The sequence below is a fragment of the Propithecus coquereli genome, unplaced genomic scaffold (genome assembly GCF_000956105.1).
Source record: "Propithecus coquereli isolate 6110/MARCELLA unplaced genomic scaffold, Pcoq_1.0 Scaffold186, whole genome shotgun sequence".
Classification (NCBI taxonomy): domain Eukaryota; kingdom Metazoa; phylum Chordata; class Mammalia; order Primates; family Indriidae; genus Propithecus; species Propithecus coquereli.
Genome location: NW_012143412.1, coordinates 3,644,301 through 3,663,845, shown reverse-complemented (window position 1 = coordinate 3,663,845; position 19,545 = coordinate 3,644,301). Strand labels below are relative to the sequence as shown.

Genomic DNA, 19,545 nt, shown 5'->3' with positions numbered 1-19,545 from the left:
TGCTATGGATGAGTTAGTTGATTTAGATACTATTTTTTTCCCTCTTTATTCCTTAATACTTAACAAATACCTTGTTCATGGGACCTTGATTGCTGTCCTTCTTTTTAGTACTTCAGTTTGTGCCTCCGAGTGTGGATACTGGCTTCTGTAACTTCACCCAGCGCATCGAGAAAGGCCTAATGACAGCTCTCTTTGAAGTTAGAAAACACCACCAGGGGACGTATAACCTGACGGTGCAGGTGAGAGTATCACTGAAGGCAGAACGGAGTGCTTTATCCTTTAAAGGGGAAATTATTGCACAGTGTTTCATTTAAGATGTGCTTAACTCTGTTCCCTCCAGTGGAGGAAATTAGGTCACCTGGGCCAGTGTTGATCCCTACCTATGGAGTAGGGTCTGTGTAGCACGAATGGGCTAAGTATCTTTGAGGGCTGCAGAGTAGCTGCTCTCCAGGGAGCTCAGATATGGTGAGCTGAAGACATGACCATATGCCGGAAATTCAAGAACGTTCCAAAAAGGAATGGTATCCACCTACCATCCAATGGGGGATGCCTACATGGACTGGTATTCCATGTTACGGAACACTGTGGGATGGCGTGCTTCACTCTTGACACAGGGTGTAGCTGCCGTCAAAGAGCTGACTTTGTGTATATTGCGGAAACTGCTGATGTTTTTATATTTCTTTCTTCTCCGCTCCATATTCTTTGTTCTATCTTTCTGAAATGCATGTTAAATTTTGGCCCTCCTGGGTCCACCTTCCATGTTTCTTATTTTTTCCTCATATTTTCCGTCTCTTTTATTCTCCATTTGTACAGAATTACCAAACTTTGCTCTCCAAGTCATTAATTTAGTCTTCAGCTGTGTCCTTTATATTATTCAATCCCTCTATTGCATTTTTTTTTAGCAGTCATTTTTTTTTTTCATTGTTTTTTGCTCCTTTTTCACTGTAGCCTGTCCTGTGGGATCATCTTGAAGTATGATGCAATATCACCTTGAAACTCTCTGTGGACATAATTTAGAATTGTAAAAAATTTGTCTTCCATTTCCTAAGTTATCTTGGTTTTCCCTGCAGTCATTTATCTGTGTGTCGATCTTGGTCCTTTGCTTTTGTGCTGTTAGTTTCTATAAATGTCTGGAGAACATTGGTTGGTTGGTTGTCAGGAATGAGGAACCAGCTTGTTTATCTGGGCAGCTCATACGGCTTCCCCTGCAGCTGCAGGGTCTGTTTCTACATCAGCCCGTCTCTTGATGGGAGAGTTCATCAGAGCACTGGGTGCCGGGCAGAATATCCACGTGGGCCTCTCGGCATCTCTCTGGGTGTGGGGTGGGGTCAGAGGCAGATGGAGAACATCCTCTGTCTAATGTCAAGATAAGGAGCCTTTTCTCTAGGGATGGGGTACTTTAGCATGTTTCTCAGGGCAGAGCTGAGAGCTAGCTGGCTGCTTTTTTTTTCCCCCCATCCATTTTCTTTCCTTCTTTGTCTCTTGTGTGCGCTGGAGTTATCTCAGTCTCTGCCCAACTTCTTGCTTAGAGCCTGCACCCACCATAGGTCTTTTAGTCCCCTCGGGCAGGCAATTCTTTTCCCTTGGGGAGCAGTTCTTTGGGCTATTGTGCGTGAAGATGTAGCTGCCGCTGGCACCTCTCTGTTAGGCTGGGTGTGGCAGTTAGGAAGGAAGGGGAAGGTGATCGCCTCAGCTCTTTGGAACACGGTCTCTCAGTTAATTCTACGGATGACCACTCTGTAGCCCACTCTGGGTCTCACTCCTGCTGACCTCTGCCCCAGCGCCCCAGGCCCTCTGGGGGAGAAGGGATCCCAGCTCTGCTGCGGGCAGTGCCGGTGTGTGTTTGGGATCTTAGTTCCCTCAGTTCTGGTTTATATCACTGTCCTTTCTCCATATTCCAGAAGTTTGACAGAATCTCAGGTTTTCTTCCAGTCTCAGTGCTCTTGTGGATTTGTTCCCCTTTGTTCGGCTTACTGTTATTTCAGTGGGATTTGGGGTAGGAGGGAGATGGGGGGACTATAAACACTCATGCTCAGTTCATCCCTCAGTGTAAGAAACATTTTCAATAAACTGAGCATTTAAAGTCTTACAAAAGAAAAGTGAGTTAGAAAGCCAGTTACTCTTCCTTTAAAAACTTTACCTCCCTTTAAAAAATCGGTGAGAGAACTTGTGAGAGAGAGAGCTCACAATCAAGCTTTCAGGTGACTATTTTAATTTATCGTGGAAGCTTATTCTGACTTCATTCTTTCAGATCTTGAATATCACCGTCAGTTCCTCGAGGGTGGCTCCTCGGCGGGGCCCGGTGAATATTATTTTTGCTGTTAAAAGCACGCAAGGATTTCTGAACGGCTCAGAAGTGAGCGAGCTGCTGAGGAACTTGAGTGTGGTGGAGTTCAGTTTCTACCTGGGCTACCCGGTGCTGCAGATCGCAGAGCGTGAGTACCGCGGGCCTTTGGAGCGCTGGCGGGGAGGGGAGGCTGTGGGTACTTTTGTTGGTGGGCCTCTTTCTAAAATTTTGTTTAAAGATTTATTTTTTTTAAGTGCTGTGTTGGGTTTACAGCAAGTGTGATTGGAAGGTTTAGAGATTTTCCCGTATACCCCCTGCTCCCACATATTCATAGCCTCCCCCATTACCAACTCCCCCCACAGTGGCACGTTTGTCACAATCCATGAACCTGCGCTGACACATCACCATCACCTGGAGTCCATGTTTACACGGGAGTTCGTTCTTGGCGTGCTTTCTGTGGGTTTGGGTAAATGTGTGAGGATGTGTATTCACCATTGTGGTATCATACAGAGTATTTTCACTGGGACCCTTTTTTAAAATTTTTCCAGTGTATTTTATTTTATTGACTACATTAAGATGTTGCAGTAGCATCATTTTCTGCAAGTATAATTTAGTATATGTTTTTAAATTTTCAGTTTATTTTAAAATCTTAAAATTAAAAAAATTCTTTACTATTAATCCATCTATGTCTTTATACGTAAAGCGAGTTGGGTCTGGCTTTTGTCCTATGTGATAATCTCTGTTCCTTAACTTGGGTCTTTACATCTTTTACTTTTTTGTTTTAATACATCAATAAATATTTATTGAACACATATTATGATATAGGCATTGTGCTGCTGGGACCTTTTTTTTCAAGGAAATATTGGACTGAACTCTGGGATATAAACCAGATAATATTGGAACTTCTCAGATTCAAGCCAGGGGGTCTCCAGAGCCCTCCTCACTCACTGCACCTGGCTTTATTAGTCTCTTCTGAGAGTAAAGGGGCACTGTTAGAAAGTGCCCCAATTCTGGAAAAGACAAAACTACGGGGATGAGGGCAGCTCTGTGGTTGTCAGGGGTTAAGGGTGGGAGGATGATTGGATGACAAAAAATGCAGCAGAAGGCAATTTTGTGGTGGGGGGATGATGAAACTGTTCCGTATCTTCCTTGTGGCAGCGATTATGCAACTTTATGTATTTATCAAAACTGTATGCCAAAAAGAGTAAATTTTACTGTGTAAATTTTAAAATGAAAGTAGTAAATGAAAACAAACAAAACCTTTCTTCCTGGCCGAAGTAATTAGATTCACAGTGCAAATGCAAGGAGCAAGGGAGAAGGGGAGAATGTTTACTTCAAAACAAAATGAAACAGCCAAGTGGCCTAATGACTTTTAATGTATTTCAGTCTATTGTTAATTAAACTAAAAAGAATAACTTTACGAGTTACTCTATACAAAAGTAGACAGGGATAAAGTTGTTATTTACAAATAGCAACTTTCAGTTGTGCGTGATGCGTGTACATAGTAAGTGTGCCGGACTACAGGGGTGCACCAGGACTGTCCGACAGGCGGCCACTTTACCCTGAGCATTGCTGGGAACGCCTAGAGCTGTGAAGAGCACACGTGAGCACACACTGCTCTGTAACGGTGACATCTAACAGAGAATTCGCAGGTGACCTCTCTGTGCAGCAGTCTCCTGCGATGTGGCTGGAGCCAGCCCTTTATGTCTTCTTGTCCTGTCCCTCTCTTTCTCCTCGAGACCAGTGTGCTCAGAAACGGCTACTCTCTGTGTCTTCACGCTAATCTGGCATTTTGTTCTTTCCTGTTCAAAGCTAAACAGTATAGGAAAAACAATGTGTTGCGACTTTGTCATAAACATGATTTTTTTTTTTAAAACAGATTTTCTCCTTCCCTCTTTCTATTTTGTAGCCTTCCAGTACCCACAGCTCAACTTATCTCAGCTGTTGAAGTCCTCTTGGGTCAGAACAGGTATGTCTAACTTACGTAATGTTTTGGGAACTGTAAGAATAAGAAGTCTGTCTGAGCATATTGAGAAGGATACTGCCTTTCCTGTTTGCTAAATTTAGGGCAAAATGTACCTTAAATTCTTGGCAAAGAATGAATGAGAAAGGGATTCAGATTTGGCTGTGGGAATGTGTCCCACTGAGTTATGGCACAAAAAGGATTGGCTTTCTTTAAAATCATACATCAAGTCCAGGGCAGAGTCTAACAGGAACTGACAATCTTCTGAGCCAGAAACAGGATGAGGTTCAGAAGGAATGATCTTTTTTTTTCCTTCTAAAAGTATTATTTATCTGGTTTAATAAGGACAAGCAAGGTGGCCTGGTGAGCAAATATTAATAGGAAGCTTTTTCTTGTCTTGGGGGACTGGGCCAGATATTCAGAGCTATGACACTGCAGATTAAGGCTTTCTAACCTGGTACACAGAAATCTAATGGATGGTTCTGGGCTCAATGGGTGCCCAGCGTGCAAGCAGCACAGTCACTGGGTGTGAGAGGGAACACGTAGAGTAGCTATAGTCACCATTTATGGGATTCCTCGGCCTTGCAAGTTCTCCTTGCTTAACATACAACATCCTGTGTAAAGACCCCACCTCTTCGGATGGTACATCAGTCTCGTTTTCCAGATAATTTTCATAGCAATTAAGTAACTTGCCCGTGGTTGTATCTCAAAGAGAATTGAAACCAGTTCTGGTTGAAAAGCACATGCTCCTTCCTCCTAGACCACTCTGACAAGCTGATTGTCTTGTAGATAATTTTGCCTAAAGCAGGTAACTGAAGATAGGTACGTGGGCACCCTTTTCTCGGGGAAGTCTGAGTCCAAGTCTTAAGAAAAGATAGGAACTCACGCTATTTCCAGAAGTTTTGGAATAAGTGCAGACAAAATGTTTGATCCTGTGTAGGTGCTCTTAGTTCCAGAGCTCCTGCAGTGCTGAGTTCCTGGGACTTCTGGCCAGCAGTCTGGGTAACGCTCAGAGGTTGGAGCCGTAGATAGACGCACGAGCTGTACTTCCTGGGCTCTCCCTCTCCCTGTTCACTTTTTCCCCTTTTAATGTCTCCTATCTAGGGATTGGCATTTTACAGTAATCCTGCATTAATTTCACCCTCTCTCAATCTCTCTCTTCTCTCTCTCTCTCTCTCTCTCTCTCTCTCTCTCTCTCTCTCTCTCTCTCTCAATCTCTCTCCTCTCTCTCTCTCTCTCTCAATCTCTCTCCTCTCTCTCTCTCTCTCTCTCACTCACTCACTCACACACACGCACCCTTTTTCTTTCCACCCCTGACTTGTTTTGGGTGCTGTGTATGTTTCCTTTTAAACACAGTCCTCCTGGGCGTCGTGGAGAAGCAGCTCCAGAATGAAGTATTTCAGGCAGAGATGGAGCGCAAGCTGGCCCAGCTGCTCAGCGAGGTGTCCACCAGAAGGCGGATGTGGAGGAGGGCCACCATCACTGCAGGGAACAGCGTGGTACAGGTACTCTAGGGGCTCAGAGGAGGAGGGGAAGGGGAAAGGGAGATAGCCAGCCAGCGTGTACGCAAGCCATCTAAAAACCTGTATTTTTATGCAAATGGGAAATGCCATGAGAAATTCTGATTTTGACTGATTGCTATATTAGATAGCAACTGAATTGGCATCATATCAGTTCAGCTAGAGTCTAGACAAATTATTTACCAAGCCCTTAGTAAGTAGCTGGTATAGCAGTGGGCCTTGGGCAATATCGTAGAAGAATTGTGTTACTGGGTTGCCATGCTATCGCATGATCTTGTTTTTTAAAGAGTAGTTTTTTAATTAACAAAAATGTAGCCTGTTTTATGGAATGGTAAGTACTGTTGATAGCGTTGTCGAGAGAAGTCATTCAGCTGGAAGAGACCTGAAGAGATCAGAAAGAGGGAAACTCTCTGCCCACCATTCTAGCATTTCATTTCTCTCTGCCTCCTGCCAACCTGGTTGTCTCATCTTACCCCAAAGCTTCTTCACTTCGGTAAACTGCAGACAGGCTACAAAAGACAGATTTGTTTGAATTGAAAAGTGACCCATTTAAAGTGCGCATACTCCCAGAAACTTGGAGGTTGGGGACGTCATTTATTTCCATCCCCGTATGACTTATGTGGATTCTTTTTCTTTACCAACTGCTGACTTGTCGAGCTAGGAAATGGGATGTTTAGAGCTATGGCATTTCAGAAACAAAACACCAGGGTAGAACTCTGAAGGGCAGGGTGTGGGCTGGCAGGCAGGGTTGGGAGGTGAGTGGGTAAGAGACCTTAGAGAAAAAGATGCATTACCAGGTGTGGGGGGCGTGGTGGTTTCGCCTAGAATTGCGACCTCATTCTCCAACTCTTCCAAGTGTTTCCCTCTCAGCATTACTCCATGTTCCCCCTCCCAGAAACATGGTGCTTAAGTTTCTAAAATAGTTCCTTTGTCAGATGCAGTGAGTTATAGAGAAATTTGAGAGTAAACAAAGAATAAAAATTAAAATAAATTGTAGTATAAAAGCTTTGCCTTATTCAAAGGCTATGAAGTTCTAGCTTCATAGAGCTCAGGGTGTCTGAGTGTGGGCTAACTTATGCCATAAAACAGCTATAGGGCACCACAAAACTGTGTAATATGGTGCTAAATTAGATACACAAGCTCCCTAAGTAAGGATACGGATTTATGAAAGTTAACTGAGCTGTCCAGGTGCCGTCTGACAGATTACTTACAAGCTGTACTCTGCTTCTCTTCCCCCTTCAGAGTGACTACACATGAAGGTGTAGACAAGGATTTGTGTATAACACTATAAGGCTTTGCATTGAAAAATAATTTGTAAGAGTGAAAATGTTGAAACACCCTAGGTGTCCAGTATTTGGGGAATGTGTAAATAAGTTATAGTAAATCTGTACATGTTGGAATATTATGCAGCCATTTAAAAAAATTAATGGTATAGAAAAATGGTCAAGTGAAGAGAGGCTACAAGAGGATGTATGCAACATAATCCAAATATTAATATAGAATTCATGGGAAAAAAAGAATGGAAGGGAATATGCCAAAATGTTTGCAGTGATTTTCTTCAGTTGGTTGAATTTCAGGTGATCAGGTGAGTTTCATTTTATTCTTTGTACTTTTTTACATTCGTTTTTCAAAACTTCTCCAGTGGGCTATATAACTTCTATAGAGACATGTGATTTTAGTCAGAAAGTAATTTTAAAAATGAAATTGAAGATGTTAGCCAAAGTGATGACTCCATGATACTAGGGTTATATGGTCCAGATATGAATCTGATTAGCAGTCACCTAGAAAGGATGCTGGAATTAGATTTTACTGACTGACTTTCACACTAGATGTCTTAGTCTGCATGTGTTGCTGTAAATGAATACCTGAGGCTGGGTGATTTATAAAGAAAAGAGGATTATTTGACTTGGGGTTCTGCAAGCTGTACAAGAAGCCTGGTGCTGGGTGATTTATAAAGAAAAGAGGGTTATTTGGCTTAGGGTTCTGCAGGCTGTACAAAAAGCGTGGCGCCAGCATCTGCTTCTGGTGAGGGCCTCGCGCTGCTTCTGCTCACGGCAGAAGGCCACGGGGAGCCACGTGTAGCGATCACATGGCAAGAGAGGGAGAGAGAGAGAAGGTGTCAGGCTCTTTTTAACAACCAGCTCTCTCGGAAACTAATAGAGTGAGAACTCACTCATGATTCTGGGGAGGGCACCAAGCCATGCAGGAAGGATCTGCCCCCAGGACCCAAACACCTCCCACCAGGCCCCACCTTCAGCACTGGGGATCAGATTTCAACATGAGCTTTGGAGGAGACAGATATCCAAGCTATAGCCCTGGACAAACTTGTAGAATCTTGAATCAAAGTGGGTATCACTGGATATTTGAGATTGTGATTTATATAGGAAAAAAGCATACTTTAAAAATTTATCAGAACTTTTCAATGGAATAGGTAGATAGGCACATAGGTAGAGGGGCAGGTGGATATAATCTGCTTCCTTTTCAGTAGCCTTTAGATAGTGTTCCGTTCTAAAGGCTGGTGAAAAATCAGTCACCGCCGCGTGGGTGTGCGGGAGGGCGCAGGTGGTTGGGGAAGAGAAGCGATCAGGGAGCCGGCCTTGAGACAGCAGCCAGAGGGCAAGATAAACGCATCCTTCTCAGGATGAAATATAAAAACAGATTCTCAAGGGATGAGAGTTTGGACTGTGTTGTTAAGGATCCTTAGACATGATGTGGAAGAAGGAGTTCACAGTGAAATCTTGAAATTGTTGATTTGTCAGAAGTTTCCCATGGCGAAGGCGGAGTCCAGCAGCTGTGTGCAGAGCAAGGGTCGTGTTACAGATTGTACACGCCAATGGCAAATGTAGAGACCAACAATTTAAATGGCACATGTGAAATAAAGGGCTCGGAGTCATTGTTGATCCTTTTCTCAGGAAATCAGTCCAGTGTTTTTTGCTGGAGTCTAAAGGGACTGTAAAATTGTTGCACAGGTGGGTGCATTGGCTCATGCTTGTATGGGAGGCCGAGGCTGGAGGATTGCTTGAGACTAGCCTGAGCAACAGAGTGAGACCCCATCTCTACAACATTTTTAAAAAAATTTAGCTGGGTATGGTGGTACACGCTTGTGGTCCCAGAGATGATTGGACCACTGCACTCCAGCCTGGGTGACGGAGTGAGACCCTGCCTCTTAAAAAAATTGTTGCATAGTATTAAGAGAAACAGCAACAAAATAAAAAGCTATATTTATGCAAAACTGTGATATGTCGAATGTACTAGATTTTGAAATACTGATTTCAAAGGACTGCTTTTTAACACCAGAGAGAAGTTTTGGGCTAAATCAAAGTACTATTTGACCCACAAGATTACAAATTTATGAGGTCTGTTATCCTTAGACCTACTGGTTCTCAGCTGGGGGTAGGTAATTTGGCCCTCCAGGGCACATTCTGGCAGTGTCAGGAGACAATTTGGGTTGTCACGTTGGGTGGTGCTGGGAGGGGCACTTGCCGCTGGCGCCTGGAGAGCAGAGGAAGCTGCCAGCCACGCTGCAGTGTTCCCCACGGCTAGGAATCATCTGGCCCAAAATGTCAGTGAAGCCGAGGTTGAGAAACCCAGCCCTGGAAGAATAAGGAGGACGTTCTAATAGACTCGAGGGATCGGGTAGAACCACTAATGGTTTCAGAGAGCCAGCGATGGACCTAACCCTACGGTGAATGTTGGGGAATGACATGGTAGGCATGTCGGAGGCTACTGGTGACAACTCTGGCCCACCTGGACTCGCCAGCCCTATGTTCCGCATATCCTGCTTGTCCCTTTTTCTCAGAGAAGATGTCAAGCAAGACAAGGGACATCTGTTGTTCTGTGTGGAGGAACTTTTGTTTTAACTGTCCCTCTTCCCATCCAGAGAGAGCATCATGGTGATTCTGGGGCCCCGAATGGTGTAAGGAGCTTATTATGAGGATTGGAATAAATCCCGAGTGACACAGTCGGGATTAAGTGACCTGGGAAAGGGCATCTGGAAACACGAGCTTCTAGAATGCTAACGGACCCTGTTATCTTTCAGGTGGTGAATGTGTCCAGGCTAGAGGGAGACGACAATCCCGTGCAGCTCATCTACTTTGTGGAGGATCAAGACGGAGAGAGACTGAGCGCCGTCAAGTCTTCAGATCTGATTAACAGGATCGATCTCCAGAGAGCGGCCATCATCTTGGGTTACCGGATTCAAGGCGCTATTGCCCAGCGTAAGTCCGTGACTTGTCACCGTCTGGGCTTTGCTGGCTCCGGGACAGTTTGTCCTGACAGTGAGCTCCGACTTTAACTCGTTCTGATGTGTGTATAACCCTTGTTACGAGTGGCACTCACATAAGGATGCCAGTTGTTAAAATTCATTCGCCAAGACCTTCTTTACGGTGGATTTCAATCACTTGGAGTTGTCGCCTGCACTATTTTTCCTACCTCGCATTTTGTGTTTGTGGTGCTATAGCGATTTATAGTGCCTTACATCAACGTTAACATCCATCCCCACGCCTGTACTGTTTCTCTTTGTGGAAATTTTGTCCTAGGTAAAATAATGTGTTTGTTCTGTATTTCTTCCAGAACCTTCTATGTCATATGTTGAACGTTGGTGGGGACAGTGAGTCACGCAGGAAGCTGGGAGGTGCGCTCTGGGTTTATTGGCTTCCTTCAGGGCCTTTTAACACAAAGAGGTCCTTGATCCTTACCCTTTTCAATCCTCTTTCTCCCCACCCTGTCCTCGCACCAATCCACAATTCGGAAAGAGGTATTTTGGTATTTCTTTATTATTGTTGGAAGGTCTTGGCTCCCGCCCGCCCGGCAGTGCCTGCTCCCAGTACCTTCTCTTCCAGCTCAGATTTTGGTTATTTAAAATCAAGAAAAAGGAGAGGCATGGAAGAGTGTATTTCTCTAAATATACCTTTATGAGTAAGACTGCTATTTTAATGTGGACGTTTTTCCTTTATGATCCAGAGAGCTGTCCTTGAAAGAGCACATTGAAACTTGCTCCCAATAAGAAATACATGTTTAGAAGGAATTCAGCATTGGGGAATATTGAAAAACTCTTTACAAGGCCGGGCGCGGTGGCTCACGCCTGTAATCCTAGCACTCTGGGAGGCCGAGGCGGGCGGATTGTTTGAGCTCAGGAGTTCGAGACCAGGCTGAGCAAGAGCGAGACCCCGCCTCTACTAAAAATAGAAAGAAATTAATCGGAGGACTAAAAATATATGGAAAAAATTAGCCAGGCATGGTGGCGCATGCTTGTAGTCCCAGCTACTCGGGAGGCTGAGGCAGAAGGATTGCTTGAGCCCAGGAGTTTGAGGTTGCTGTGAGTGAGGCTGACACCACGGCACTCACTCTAGCCCGGGCAAAAGAGTGAGACTCTGTCTCAAAAAAAAAAAAAAAAGAAAAACTCTTTACAGAGAACATGTAGGAGACAAAGGCAGTTTTTAAAGAATGACAGCTTTGAAATTATCCTTGGTAGTAGAAGGTTCTTTATGAAACTGATACTTCTCCCTGGAGGCTAACCAGGACGAGGGCTGATTGACACTTTCTTTGTTTTATGGAAGATGATGGGAGAATTTAAGCAAATAACCATTGGCAGTTTGTGTTATGTATTTGAGATGTGACTGCATGTTAGTGTGTTCTCTTCCAAAGCAGTGAGAAAAAAGTTAACAAAAGCACTTCCTTACGTTTCCTCATATGTGACATTTCTGATTGCTGGAGAGGTGGCCTGCTCTAGCCACACACTTGAAGGTTTAAAAAAGATTCATTGCAGTAGGATATGGGCACCTTTCAAACCTACTTCCGTCTGGTCTTGCACCTCTCTTTCCCTAGTTTTGTACTAAAAACCGCATGGGAGCAATCCTGGGATTCTGGGGTTAGTGGTAGAGGGAAGCCTCCACCAGCACCAGGGCCAGCCCAAGGGCAGCCCCGAGGACACGGGTGTCAGGGCCTGGTTTGATCTATCTCTGCCTCTCCAGGGTTTTGCTGGGTTAGAACTAAGAAGTGTCCAGTTGTCTCAGATCTTTGGTTTGATTCTGTCGCTACTTCTGTATTGTCAGTTGTTTCTATGCAAAATGAGCTACATATGTAAAATATATTCAGGCCAAATTAAAAAATACAAATATTTAGCACTTTGCCACTTTTTGCCATGTCCCATGCAGTCTTTGCTCTAATTTGTGCTTTTTTTACAGTGCATTTGGTTTAGAATGCATGCTTTCTCCCTTGTCACTCTCTCGGGGGTCTAAACCCAAATTTAAACCAGCACCAAGTATCTTTTTTGTTGTTCTGTCTTTGAGCGGATGCATTCTGATCCCATAGCAGGTATTCACCATCACAGGATGTGAAAGGGGTGTAAGACTTAGTCCCTGCACGTGACAACTAAGATGTATTTGCAAAGCCAAGGCTTGGCGTCGTGACCAGATTAATGAGCAAAGCAGTGTAGTGTATCAAGACGATCCATTTATATAATAAGAGGCATTTTAAAAGAGTAATAAGGTGCCATTTGCAAAACAAAGACAAGAACAAAAGAGTAACTTGGACAAGGGAGAAATTGGCATTGTCATGGGGAAGTTTTTATCAAGTGGCCTTCATGGCTGAGTTAGAGAGAAGGGGGCATTTGGACGACTGGAGCCCAAGTGGGAGAAGCCGGTGAGCCTTAGGGGAGGGATTCCTGCGAGAGATGAGCACAGAATGCGGCCAAGGGAGGGTGCGGGAGGAGGAACAGGTGGAGGACGCTGAGAAGGAGCTGAAGCGTGATGCTCTAAGGCCATGAGAGGGGAGGGGCCCACAGGGTGGGGTGGGCGTGGCAGTAGGGGGAGAGTGGTGCATTCAAAATGAGTAAGATTTGCTTTCATGGAATTTAAAATTTGACAACTGGTCCCTTAAATAAAGCAGTTTCGATGAAAAGCCACGTGTCAAAGGTTTAGGAAGGGACACAGGTCGGGAGATGAAGGCAGTGCCTATAGGCCACTTACGAGGACTTAACTGTCCAAATTAACACCATGAAGCTTCATGTAGAAAAACTTAAGGATCGTCATTTTGTTATTGTGGTGATATATTTATCACATGCAATTTTACCATTTTAACCACTTTTAAGTGTCCCGTTCAGTGGCATCAAGTGCATTCACGACATCGTGTCCGTCACTGCTGTCCATTAAATAGTAATGCCTCCTTCCCCTTCCCCCAGCCCCCGGCAACCACTGTTCTTTCTGTCTCTGTGAGTTTTTTCCTAGATACTTCACATAGATGGAATCACACATTTGTCCTTTTGTGATTGGCTTATTTCACTTAGCATGATGTTTCCAAGGTCCATCCATGTGGTAATGTGTATAGAATTTCCTTCCTTTTAAAGCCGAATGACATTCCATTGTAAGAATATACCACATTTTGTTTATCTATTCGTCTGTTGATGGAACATTTGGGTTGTTTTCATCTTTAGTGGCTATTCATGTAATGAACGTTGGCATCTTTATCATCCTTTTAATTGCTAAAGTGGAAATAACCAATTGCATTTGTGCTCTTGTTTTATCTCCTTACTGTTTTGCTTAGCACTAGTATTCTATGAAATTGTTTAGTGGTTCATTTACTTCATAATTTTCCCTTTCCCCCACTAGAACCTAAGCTCCTTGAGGGACTCTGCTTGTTCATTGTTGGGTCCCAACTTTAGAACTGTGTCTGGCACGCTTAATAAACATTTGCGAACCAGAGAAACTGAATAGTGAGGGAAGGGCGGAAGGGTTTTCTTCCACAAACCTAGTTCAGACTCGTGTACTCTTGCACAGTTGGGAAGGGCGTGGTTCCTGTTGACGTCATGCAGTGGTTGGAACTGTGTTCTGGAGGAGTAGCTGCTTTTCCCTTACTTTTCAAGAGAGCCTCTTTTGTACAGAGTTGTACAGAACCATTTTTGGTATGGAAACATCCTGCAGTGGGAGTTTAGGGATGATCTAGGAGAATATGCTGGAAGTGAGGAGACCTGGAATTAACCTGGCTTTGCCATTACATTAGCCACATATCTTAAGATACATCATATCTGTCATTGTGACCCCTGATGTATCCGAGATGTAACATTGTACGTTGTGTTTGTTTGCTTGGTCGTGTTTCCTGTATCAGAAGATTATAACCTGTAACCAGGCGGCTGGAGCTGAAATATTAGGGCTTTCCAGGTTTTCATAGAAGAAGACAAATGCAGTTCAGTAAGTGAGTTGAGAAGGAATTACTGAAAGACCTTTCTTCCTTTCCTGCAGCTGTGGACAGGGTGAGGAGGCCGTCTCCGGAGTCCCAGAGCAACAACCTGTGGGTCATTGTCGGTGTGGTCATCCCGGTGCTGGTGGTGACGGTGATCGTCATCATCCTCTACTGGAAACTCTGCCGCACGGACAAGCTGGACTTTCAGCCTGACACTGTGGCCAACATCCAGCAGCGTCAGAAGGTGAGGGGCAACCCCCGCAGTGTTCCCCTGAGCAGTCTTGCGGCGCAGGGATGGAAGGAGTTTGGGCTGTTAAGGAAATCCTCTGGCTTTAATGGGGTTGTCCCTTTGCCTTCATATCTGCCTCCTGAAACCCCAGTTCTTCTGTAGTAGTAAATATAGTCCAAGAACACGAAGCTGTGTAGAAGCTTAGATGTGATACGAGCTCCAGGGTTCTCCTGTGATTTTATTTTTGAGAGGATCAGGTGGAAGATCACATCCATTCTGTATATGAATTCTGATCTGTTTTACCCCTGGATATTTTCGGAGAACAAGAGCCAAGGGAGGTTTCCTCAGATCTGTGGATCTGTCCCTTTCTTACGCAACTCCATTGGACAGCTCCTTTATTTTCTGTCCACCACATTGGCCGCCCACTTATGCACCCCGATTAAGACCACTTCATCATTAAAAACTGGCGACACATGCCTTAAGCATTTTAACTTAAAGTAGATGAGTGGACATTTATTTGCCAATCTTTTGATGTATCCTGAGTCATCTTTTGTTTTGAGTGTTGGTCTGCTGAGCGGAATTGCATATGGTCTTTCTTGTAATCAACGACACCCATAACGTATCAGCTGCAGTTTCTAGTTTGGGTTTCTTTAGAGAAGAGCAAAACCATCTGAGTGCAAAATTCTCCAGATCTTTTCAGTACCTCCCCTCCGCCGACTCTGCAGACTTCTTGAGTTAATTCGCCTACACCTAATTTAACAGCAGATTTTTTTAGCAGCCCATCTTTCATGTGTCTTTCCAAAGCATTCAACTTAGTTTTTATAGAAACAGCCATTCTCTTTTCACACATGTGATTCAGCAGTTTCCATAATATTTGACTGTTATATCAGGTTTCAGAGCACAGAAACTGACTTTTGGTCAGCATCTAGCTCACCCGATAGGAGCAAAAACGTGCCAGAGGACCAGAGGGAACACACTAGCTGCAGACAGCACAGCGTGAATGTCTGTGTGTTTACCAAGGGAGTGGAAAGTGGTCGTCAGTCTACTGTGTTTATTAACACGTACCCTCTGTGGCTCTTACAAATTAGAGGACTCACTCTGCTCTAAAAGTTTGATAAGAACATGCAAGCAAAGGCAAAAGAACAAGGAGTAAAGGATTGCCCTGTTAACTTTTTGGTTTTATTTTCATTGTCTTGGTATAAAAAATTCTGCATATTGTAAACCTAGACCTGTTGAATGAAAAAAACAGGTAACATTTTAAAATTTATTTTACTTTTGTAAAAGTAAATGAAGAGTATTTTTTCTTATGAATTAACCAAGAAATGCAAAATCTTGATTAAGTTGCAAGCTTATAGCTATCAACTATATTAGAGGCATTTTATACATTAATATTATATTTGTTACCTGTCTGTATTAATTATTTACATAGTCTGCTAAGGTTGTTTTTTTCTTACACTAGTGAATGGCATGGAAAAAACCTGGAGAAAAGGGCTTGATATATACTAAATGATTCATAGTGTGAATTTCATTGTAATAAGATCAGCAATGAATTTGGAAGTGTTTTTGTTCTGATGAAAGAGTGTTGTTACAGAGAGAGTCAGCCAGTCTAGATGGTTATGTATTTATGTCTTTTATGGTCCATATTTCCTGACATAAGCACTCCTTGTAGAAGTTCATCTATTACCTGTTACTTCAATAAACTATTAAGGGACAGCATCTCTTGGGTTCAAAACAGTATATTCCCCAAGCTTTCTCCTTTTCTCACTTTTACTTCCGAAACATTTTCATATCCCAGATGTGGCTGTAAATAAAATGGGCAGAGTTTCAAATAGAACTTCCAGCCCTTGGAATTGCTCTCCTTCTTCTGGTGCTATGAGGATCCGTGCATACATCTTTACAGCGTCTTTACGGGAAAAGTCTTCTGCATGGAGGACTCCTCGAAAGAATAACTGTCTTCTGACACTATTAGGAGGGCAAAACTTCGCCAGTGTTGCAGAAGCTTGGTCTTTTTGTGCTGGCACAGTAAGCCACTGTATAGATCTTGTGTTTGTAATGAGAAAATGATGATCTTCATTTAGTTTAAAAACAAACATCTCTACTTCATAAGTGTTTCTTCTAAGGTTATGTGGCCGTAGAGAAGGGCCTCCAGCCTCTTCGTCAGGGTAATGTGCTGAGATGCCATCCTCCCCGTCACTGCAAGACTCTTTCTCCTGCGTGTGTGGCTCTGTTTTCTCTGTCTCCATTCTGCTCACCCCACCCCCGATGCGCCGCACCACTACTCTCTGAAATCCTTTAGCAAATCCCAGAGCTGCAAACATCTGGAAACAATAAATCTGCTGACCTAAAATCCACACTCCCTTCCCCTTGTACCGAGAAGGAAACCTCTTCATATTGTCTGGGAGTGGATTAATTTTGAAATATGATAAGAGGGAAAGGCCATCCTATCATGTTTTGAGGCAGGGCCTTATCTTATTTCCAATAATAAAGAAAAGAAAAAAGCCCACGTATGTTCCTTTTCTGTGTATTCTCTCTAATCTGTAGTCCAGAGTCATCATTTGTTACTCTTGCCTAAAAAACTCCAGCTTGGATCCTCATCACCGTGAATGGCATTGGCTGGATGCTGCTGGCCCCAGGGAGCTTGTTCCTGCTGGTGGGGACAGTCCCACACCTGGTTCTTGGCACAAGGTGGTGGCTCTTGACCACCCTCGGCTACTCCTAAGGACAGCACCGCGGGCAGCCAGGTGGAGCTGCCTCGGACACTGGGCATCACCCACCAAACACCGAGCATTTGCCCTGAGCCAGGCAGAACCAGGCTAAGTTGCAAACACAGACAGCATGTGGTCTCTGCCTTCGAGGGCTTTAGCAGGGGAGAAGGACATCCAGGAGGGTCAGAACGTGCAGGAGTTGTGGGAGCACAGAGGAGGGACAGCACCCTGCTCTCAGTGGTGGAGCACCTCCACCTGCTGAGAGGAGCTGACTTGGGGCTGGGGCTGAGGCTTCAAGGTGGAGGAGCTGAAGCCAGAGGAGACCGGCCCAGCAGAGGGAACAGCGAGGAGCTCGGGAAGGCTGGGGCAGAGGTGTAAGGAAGGGCACAGCCAAAAACCAGGCAGCAGAGAGCCAGGCCCTGGGAGGTTTTCAGGACATGGAAGGGATTGGCAATTATGCTGTGAGCTGTGGGCAGCCATTGAAGGGTTTTCAGCAGGGAGAGCCGCCCAGACATACTTGTGTTTGCAGTGGTCTCCTTGGGAGGCAGAGTGGACAGTGGACAGGCTCGATGAGCACTTCTTGCTTCTCAGCGAAGTCCAGCTCTCAGGACCCCCTTAGCACCTGACGTGTGGGTGGTTTCAGTTCACCCACAGCCGCTGACCATGCCTCGTGTGGCCTGTGGGTGAGAGAAGTCGCTGAGCTGCACTGAAGACAAACAGATGGCAAAAACTTTGCCTGGTCTTCACCTTCTCAATCGAAACAGCATGGCGGTTACAGCAATTTTCCACAGATTACATCAATCAGATGGTAAATGCTTACACTGGCCCTTCTTCATGATGGCACGATGGCAGACACTTTCGAAATCTGCTTTGTGTTTCTGTTGCCATCTTAACTGCTCCTTCCCAGGGGGTCAGGCTAACGTTGAGTCCTGGGATGTCGCTGTGTCTCCTGCCATCTGGGCCTTACTATATTTAGGGCCCACGTGTTGACATCCATCAGGCATCTCCCTCGTCACTTGGCCGACCTGCCCACCAGCCTCCCTGACTTGTCGGTGGCGTATTCCAGTGGGGCACAGTGTGGCCTGTCCCTTCTGTGATAGATTAAAGAAAGAGAGAACAAAAGAGCCATCCTTCTTCAGAAATAACTCGGTCCTAATGTGAATATTGAAGACTCTAATTCATCTTGGCTCTTCTGAAATACTGATGGAAGCCTGTTCTGCATGTGGAAGCTGGAGACACCATACCAGCCAGACTTAACTCTAGATTTTATTTTAAAAGAAATGGAGAAACGAGAAAACATGGTCGAGAAAATCGGGATGAAACAAAAGGAGCTAATTCCATAGTTGGGGTGGGGGAAGAGCAATGTTCCCTTTAATTTTTTCCCTCTGTGTATAGCTGGCTTTTGTTTTGTGCATAAACACAGGTTAGTTGCCAAATTTCCATTGTTATAGAAGGTGATGACTCACCCAGCCAGTGAGACGTACAAGGATCTAATGGATGTGTTTAATGATGTTAGTCGGAATCAACAATAAGCCAAAAGGACTTACATATTTCATTTGTGACATATGCCCTTTCCTTGGCTCCCCATAAAATCCAGTAAGTTTGGTGCTTCGCCTGACCTTTTTGAAATTCATTCAGTCATGAGATATTTATTGAGGGTCTACCATGTGTCACATCCTGTTGACTTACAAAATATTGTACCTAAATTCGCAATTATAGCTATGTCTGATGCTTGAGGACTCTTAGCTATTCATATTAACTGCTTGATCCTTTGTCAACCAACAGCGATAATAATGCCGTCAATCACATTTGTATGGTACTTTGGCATTTATGAAGCATTTTCACATGTATATTATCATGTTTGTTTCTTACGTGAGCCCTGAGAGTTTGTCAGGGAAGGCATTTAGGGCCTAGACTTGGGCTAGGCAGCCTGCACTACAGTGGCAGTAATGCTTGTATTTTTACGTCATTCACTCTGGAGACCTTTGCCTAGAGGAGGCCATCGGTATGTAGCACCCTCTTCGATTTCGTTAAAGCAAACTGCCTAACTTGTAAATGAGATTGTTGCCCAGTCATTAGAAGCATTCACTGTCTTACTGGGAAATATACCAAAAAGGATTTTAGCAAGATTTCTAAAATGATGGTGGTGATGATTAAATGACTGTTGATTATGTCCATTAGTCTTTCACTGAGAGGCACTTTGTTTATGCGGCTAAAATGAGGTGCAGCTGGGGTCAAAGCAACCCCATACAATTGGAAATTGCTCATTTTAGGATTTTTATTGTCAGCTTTGAATATTTGGTGTCCAATTTCAATTTTTTCTGCCTTCTTAGAAAACAGATGGACACTTGAGAATTATGTAGCTGGATTAGTAATTGCGTTGCTAGATGAAAATAATATTTATAATTATGTATTTCATAAATTAGGACAGCATATCAAAGTCTGAAAGAGAGGACTCCACCCTAATCATACGGTGCAGGTTTTTTAAGGTTCAGGAGTTGCCTCCTAACTGGCCTAATTTTTCCTCTGCCTGCACATACATAGATGCTTTGCTTTTAATAGTGTGGGTGAATCTTTGTGGAAATTTATAACAAAAGAGGAAAAAATATTGAGCTTGTAGGTATGGGGTTTACAAAAGGCACATTGATGATTGCTGGTAAGTA

The 19,545-nt window shown here is 44.0% G+C and overlaps 1 protein-coding gene across 1 annotated transcript in view; it reads left to right on the top strand.

Moving 5' to 3' along the window:
- The window catches only part of KIAA1549 (KIAA1549 ortholog), a 127,717-nt gene that overhangs the window by 66,239 nt on the left and 41,933 nt on the right, over nt 1–19,545 (top strand). The window contains exons 4-9 of the mRNA XM_012642756.1: nt 117–239; nt 2,252–2,435; nt 4,197–4,256; nt 5,607–5,755; nt 9,810–9,987; nt 14,008–14,192. Of these exons, the coding sequence (XP_012498210.1) occupies nt 117–239; nt 2,252–2,435; nt 4,197–4,256; nt 5,607–5,755; nt 9,810–9,987; nt 14,008–14,192 (879 nt within the window). The remainder of the gene's footprint in view (nt 1–116; nt 240–2,251; nt 2,436–4,196; nt 4,257–5,606; nt 5,756–9,809; nt 9,988–14,007; nt 14,193–19,545) is intronic.